Source organism: Photinus pyralis, unplaced genomic scaffold, assembly GCF_008802855.1.
Source record: "Photinus pyralis isolate 1611_PpyrPB1 unplaced genomic scaffold, Ppyr1.3 Ppyr1.4_unclustered_Scaffold8031, whole genome shotgun sequence".
Taxonomy (NCBI): domain Eukaryota; kingdom Metazoa; phylum Arthropoda; class Insecta; order Coleoptera; family Lampyridae; genus Photinus; species Photinus pyralis.
The window spans coordinates 32358-39672 of NW_022172295.1; the positions used below are offsets into that span (position 1 = coordinate 32358).

At 36.0% G+C, this 7315-nt stretch overlaps 1 protein-coding gene across 2 annotated transcripts; it reads left to right on the forward strand.

Annotated features, from left to right (window-relative positions):
- Positions 1-4958: 4958 nt before the first annotated feature.
- LOC116182913 (pre-mRNA-splicing factor ATP-dependent RNA helicase DHX15-like) lies at positions 4959-7206 on the forward strand. 2 transcript variants are annotated; one of them, XM_031503472.1, is made up of 3 exons: positions 4959-5194; positions 5247-5657; positions 5737-7206. In XM_031503472.1, exons 1-3 carry the CDS (start codon positions 5145-5147, stop codon positions 5744-5746), a joined length of 471 nt encoding a protein of 156 aa, XP_031359332.1. In that variant the 5' UTR covers positions 4959-5144; the 3' UTR covers positions 5747-7206. The 2 variants fall into 2 exon arrangements, with proteins under 2 accessions (XP_031359332.1, XP_031359331.1); XM_031503471.1 differs by having other exon boundaries at positions 5747-7206.
- The last annotated feature ends 109 nt before the right edge of the window (positions 7207-7315 follow it).

Here is a 7315-nt window from a genome sequence, read left to right on the forward strand (position 1 = left end):
CAAACATTTATGGAGCGAAACGTTCACGACCGCCATTCAAGACAAGATGCCAAACGTAACTCCCGTTCGTGCTTTCTAGGTGGCGCAGGCAACTTTTTTTCCCACCTAGAAATTGCATGGTTGCCAACTCTCAAAAATGTATGTATTGTCGTAAGCTGTATATATGATTTGATTATACAAGATCAACTTCATGGAACTCTACTGTATGATGCTCTCGAGATCGCTCTAAAAACAAAATATGTAGCAATTTATTACAATTCAATTAGTGTTACCTGCTAAAGATAATGTGCGAACTGCCACACGCTTTAAACCTCTTCGTGTTCCAGGTTCTAAAGCGCAACCAGAAAAATGACGTTCACAAACCAAAAACTTTTGTGTAAATTTCTTCCACATTATATTCTAAACCAATTCTATAAAAACTTCGAGCTCCATTTTTGGGAAACGTCTTCACAATTTGTCACACAACATTTACGTTTTCGATTTGTATATGCATAATTCATTGTAATAATGAATAATAATTATACTTAAAGCACAATAAGCCGTCAATCAAAATTCAAAATTCAATTGTCATAATGGTGCACACGCACTAAAGTCACTAGATTTCGTAACTTTCACACGAACTAAAGTCACTAAATATAGAAAGTACCGCAATCCATTGGGCTCGCGTGTTGGAGAGAGAACGCATGATTTTTGCCCAAAAATGGCGGAAGTTACCAGATTCTAGTAACTTTAATATTAGGGATTGTTCCACCTGTTAGGAGATATCTGTATATATTTTTATAAAACATGACAGTACTATGAATTTAGGTTATAAAAAATGACACCTATTCAGATTTTATTTGTCAATTTTTTTAAGTTGGCAACAAATTTGCCCAAAAATGGCGGATGATTGCGGTACTTTCTATATCTAGTGACTTTAACACGAACCATAGATATATAAATACCTAGATACAGCCATCCTTAACAAACGTACCTCGGTTTTTAAAAAACATATCAAAGAAATTTGTACATCTCTCCATTACTTTCTAACCAAGATGAAACATGTTCTATCTCTTTTTATTGCATTAACCACTATGTCGTACGCGAATCGGACGCTTAAAACAAACTTAGCGCGTCCCATAAGTCATGTGACAGTTGACACATTTCACGATAGCGCGAAATCCAATCTAACTAAAAATATTCGCCCTAAACATGATGGGCGGTTTTTTCACTAAATATTATGTAATTATTGCGTTATCAATTGAATACGAATAACATTAGTGCTTGCCATAATGATAGACGCGTCCATAATTGTTATTCCTGAAATAGTTTTATTACATCGAACTACGCCATTCAAATTTGGGATAATGTTTACCCTGTTTGGCATGATGTGCTGCAGTGAATTCATTGCTGGCTTGCAGAATATCAAAAAAACCGTAAGTAAGTAAAGTTTATGTTCAACATTTTAATTTTAATTGCATGGTTTTAGGCGTAATGGTAAAGGAAATTGTTGCGACAGGAAGTGAATTCGTTTCCAATTATCATTTTGGCCTATATGATGTTGATGCAGTGCGTTTGTATCATGATCACAAAGAAGGATCCGTCCAATATTCTTAGGGAAACGAGTTTTTAGACTGTGTGTGCGTGCAATATCAAATTTTGGTCGCTACGCGTCTTGCCTACCTTTCGGCATATGTCCATTCGGTGGGGTTTCTTTTTGAAATTATAGTGCTAATTGTAGTAAGTAAGCTACACGTGTACATTTATTTAAAATAAATACAACACCTTAACAATGATATCCAATTGGTGATAATACTCATTTAGTGAACATTCATTACGTTTGTAAAAGCTCACAATCCGAATCATCGTCAGATGAAATTGACAAATTCGAATCATCACTGTCATTATTAACACTTAGGTATTATCAAGTTCAGCAACATCAACCAAATATAACTTCTCTTTTAAATTAATCACTTTCCACATGTTCACACACTTTCTTCCAGTTGTCAGCTGTAATTTTTTCAAATTCTTCATTTGCCAGCTTTATAAGTAACATCTTCCATTTTAAATGTAACATTTCTTGCTGCTATGCGATTTAAATAAATAAAAAGGCGGTTTATTTATGTTGTAAAGTCTCAAATCTGATAATTTTCTGTGTGATTTGTGCTAACAATTTGATTGACAGTTATAATAAATAATGCGAATCTTGTCTTCCATGCTCAGGGTACCTCTATAAAGGATAGCGCTATACGTAATTAATGTGCCGAAAGTGATGGTAATAGATGGTACGTCCTTTTGAACTATGTTGGGGTATGGCTGTATCTATGTATTTATATATCTATGACACGAACGCTAACTATGCGCCATCTATTGAATGTTCTCCAAACCAATTATATTTGTACTCAGTTGTTCCCGTTTACGTTTCCCTTCTAAGTTTTTTGTTCTGGGAAATTAACATTATATTGATAAGAAAGTGAACGGTTGGACAGAATTTTTTGTTTATTAATTTAACATGTCAATCAAGTACGTGGAAGTACAAGTCAAACAGGCCGTATTTTCTTCTGTCATTGAGATTTTTCAAAGAGTAATTTCGTTGGAATTTTTTCAAAATGTGATAATTTTAGGAATGTAATTTCTCTGGAAATGGCGGCTGGTGGCAATTATTCATTTTATAGGTAGAACTTGTCCAAACGTTTATTGAGCGAAATTTCGGGTTGTGTTTTCTAAAAGTGACAGTTCTCATTATTGACAGTAGTTAATAATGTCTACATTATTAACCACTTTGAACAAATGCCGAGAAAGCCTACTTTACAAGTGGAAAAAAGGTTAATAATCATGTCATCAGACGCTAGTAGTGAAAAAAATAATTTAGAGGTACTTTTAGCAGAGCAGTGCACCAGCTGCGCTCGGGAAATCGTAGCTTCCAGCGTGTCTACCGAGACCTTAGCAACACCACGCGATCGGTAGACTATTTTTTTTTTGGTTTCTTATGACATCAACTTTTTCCAACAAAAATTTCATCTTTGTAGAAATAAGTTCAATCGAATAATTTTTTATGCATCTTGCGTGGGTGGTAGACCAGTGATAGCTAGATACTTCATTGTATACTTAATTACTGTACAAATTTTCATTCTTGCAACAAATATTGTTGCAAATGTAGGCAACACCGCCGACTCAATCTATTGAGTAGTTCAAATGAGTAGTAGATACAATTGACAGCTGTCATATTTTTAAAACTACCGCCGTCCAATTTAATTACGAAATCTGTTAGGTTATTGTTTAGACCATATACATGGACTGCTATTATCCCTATGCTTTCAATACAAAATGGGTGGTCACGGATAGAGGGCACTGTAGTCGTGGGTATGTGAATGTCAGGGTAAACTAAAGTCGTATGAACACCACTCGGATCGCGTAAAGACTAGCTTTTATGGGAACCGCGTAGTACGGGAAGCTTTAAATACTCTTGATTATCTTCTATACGTTCACAAATACGGATAGGTTTGCTTTTTTGGCATATCTAGGCGATTAATTAATTGACGTTTGTTAATTTATAGGTTGAGTCTCAAATCGTGTCTAATCGCACAACTTCGGACAGACTCGTTTACCCTGAAACTCACATAGCCAGGCGATGTCCTTGACCATATTTTCGTTACAATTAGCAGTCCATGTACTATATGGTCTAAGGTATGTACACTGTACAGCTCTGGGGTCTAACCAGAGACTTGCTATAACTAGACTGCGCTTAACGTATCTAAGGTGTTGTCGACACAGTATGCAACACACAATGCACCGCGGGGCAAAAATCGCTGAGATGATATGCAATATAATGAAATAAGCTGTTATTTTAGATGTTCCGTTCATTAATCATTCTCGTGATTAGCTCGAATTAGTGAACAGATAAATTTCTGTTGAGAATAAACCAATAAACTTAGGTTAACTTGTGCCTATCAACATGTACTCTGTCGATAAATTTTTAAATAATACGCTGATTTTCAACGGATAAAAGTTTAAAGGGCCAATGGATCAGAGCCATTCGAAGAGAAAAAGTTACTCCCACCATAATGCATTTTGCGGGGAATGAAGCCGATTTTAGAAAGGTACCTACGAAGGTGTTAAACAATAATGCAATACCGAACGTTTTCGACTTTCCCATTCATTTAAAATAACGTAGAACTATTATTCGACATCCTTTACCAGCAAGACAACGGCAGTACCTATTTGTCTATTAGGTATAGACGTAACTAAGTACTTACTGGTACTAAGTATATTTCAGGTTTTGTTACAAGAAAAATAGGTAAGTCTGTTAAAAATGTTCCATATGTGCAGATGCGATATTCGCATCAGAGAGTCATTCAAAGCTTTTAACTAGAAAAAATCGTGGAGGATTGTTGCACGTATCAAGCGATGCATTAAAAATTTGCCAAATTGCTGAAAATGTGTTCAGGTTTTTCATTCAATCCACACCACACCGCGTTGTAAACAAAATGGTTATCAGCAGTCTAAGAAAAATAAATAACAGTTACAGCCCATTTGGGTTTTTGGATAGGAATATATTGAATCAAAATCCGCTAAATAATCATATCTTACTACTTACAACTTTAGTTTTAAGAGTATATTTTCCCATACGTGTTCACCACCAAAATACACATATAAATCAAACTAGGACTAGAGTAAGACAGTTATATATCAATTTACTTCAAATAAAATACCAATAAATTCGATTAAAACAGTTAACAGCTGTATGTTATCTCTTTTTGCTACTAAAATTTAGAATAAACATGGCTAAAGCAAGCTGCAGAACGTACGTCTGCCCCGCAATGAACAGTTGGTTGCCTATCCTATATTGACAACAGGCGTTTATAGTAAAATCTACGTTACGCGCGGTCTAGTTATAACAAGTCTCTGGGTCTAACAGTTTGTAAACCCCCTCTTATTTTTCATCGGGGGCACGCCACTGTCATAATAATGCCGGCACAACAAGCAGTTGTAAGATGTCAAATGCCCATTTATGTATGATTTTGACTTGAACAATTTCCGTCTATTATTCGTCAATAACGTGGTCGTTATGGTTATATTTGATTGTAATTAAATCAAATATTAGTTTATCTTATATGTGTAACCAATTGCAAGCAATTAGCAGAATTATTTTCAATTAGTTAATCATGTCTAAACGCCGAATAGATATCATAGATCCTTTTATTAAAAAGAAAAGGTAAGACATTTTCTCTTGTATTGCATTTTAATTACAAAAAATAACCTAATAGGGAAGAACGTGGAATGTCCCTGACAACTACAAATGTCCTACCAAAAGTCAATTCATCGATTAATCCTTTGACTGGATTACCCTTTACTCAACGTTACCATAACCTCTACAGCAAACGTATATTGTTGCCAGTATTCGAGTATAAGGCCGATTTCACTAGACTGCTTCATGAGAATCAGTGTATTGTGTTAGTCGGAGAAACTGGTTCAGGAAAGACAACCCAAATACCGCAGTGGTGTGTGGATTATGCAAGGTCGGTAGGAAAGAAAGGTGTCTGCTGTACTCAACCAAGAAGAGTAGCTGCAATGTCCGTAGCTCAACGTGTTTCCGAGGAAATGGACGTTGCGCTTGGACAAGAAGTCGGTTACAGCATTCGATTTGAGGATTGTTCGTCTGCGAAAACTATTCTCAAGTAAGTTATGTACTCAAATCTGCAGAGCAGAGTTGCTTTCAGTTTTAGTGTCTCTGGTTTGAATACTATTGAAAAAAAGAAAGTTGTAGAGAATTGTGTAGTGCCGCAGCCAGAGATGGTTTTCAACGTGGGCCGTAGTAGTAGTGTTGTGAGGCACGAACTTCGGTTGACAGACAAAAATTTTTCAGTACGTTTCTTAAAACGCTCACATGTCAAAATATATAAATTCTCATTTGTTCTTTTTATTACCCAAAAAGTGTACATCTACTACCTAGAGTCAAAAGCCTCTCGGCACCCAAGAGCACACATCACAATATTTGTGTCGTGGCTCTTATCACAATTCACCACGCGTTGTGACTATTAAGGAAACCTTAACAAGTGCTTAATGTTATCTGACAACCATCTAAATTCTACAAATTAAAAAAATTAGATTCCGTAACGCAAACCCAATTTTTTAATGAGCATTACTAATTACTTTTATTCGAGGTGCCCACATACAAAATTCCATTTAAATACTTTAACAATTGAAAAAATTAGGTTCTCTGTTGCATTGGGCAACTTTAGCAGTGGTTTCTAAAAGAATAATTGTATCGCGGCGACACCTGTTACTTATATCAATAGTAAATTTTACTGACGTTATTATGTTTGAAGTAGCTGTCTGTGGGACGGTATTAGCTCGGGTATAAATTAGTCAATGCCCTATATTTACTTACAAGTTGCCACTATTTAGACCATAAAGGTTTCTGCCGGTTGAATACACATGTGAACACAGGTGAGCAGTAAGGCTTACGCAAACCTACGCGGTGGCGGTGGCGGGCAATAGAATGCACACATTTTATACAGGCAATGCATACTGAAGCGTTCAAGCGGTGGCGGTGGAGATCAGTGCAGCGAACAAACGCGGCAATCTAGAGCGGTGGCGAGCGACAGCTGCACTCACAGTTGGTCCGCCAGTTTGCGCTGCATGTCTCGAAAGAAAATGACAGAACAACTAATTGAGTTAGTGAGAGGAAATCCAATTTTATACGAAGTTACATGTAAGGAGTATAAAAATATAAAAAAGAAAGATAACGTATGGGATGAATTGGCCATGATACTGGACAAACCTGGTGAAGATAAGTGTATTTGTTTATAGTTTTAGTACATTGTTAGGCATTAAAAAAAAGAAACAAATCTATCCCGTACTTCAAATGCCATATTTCATCAATTGGTAGTGTGCGTAAAAAAACATGTGATCTCGCGGATTGAACGCCCTAGTGTGCGGCCTTACGTTCGCCACCGCTACCGCGACCGCGTAGGTTTGCGTATACCTTTATGTCTGGAACACGATATATGTTCAAAACAAGATTTTGTTTAACGAAACTTTTGCATAGCTTAAATTTGTGGTCAGTGGCTTACTTCTGGATAGTGACAGGGCGTTTTTTTATAGCAACATACAAATCTTATTATATTACGCGAGTGAGATATTACATAATCAAATTTGAGGGAACAACTCAAAATAAGGAAAATAATTTATATTATAATTTCACTATAATCTCTTCACCCAACAGATGCAGTTAAGCCACTCCCAATAAATTTAGGCCAATGTAATAACAGACCCGTTTCACAGACACAAAATTATAAAAACCGAGAAATTTAAAATCATGTCACATTCGGCC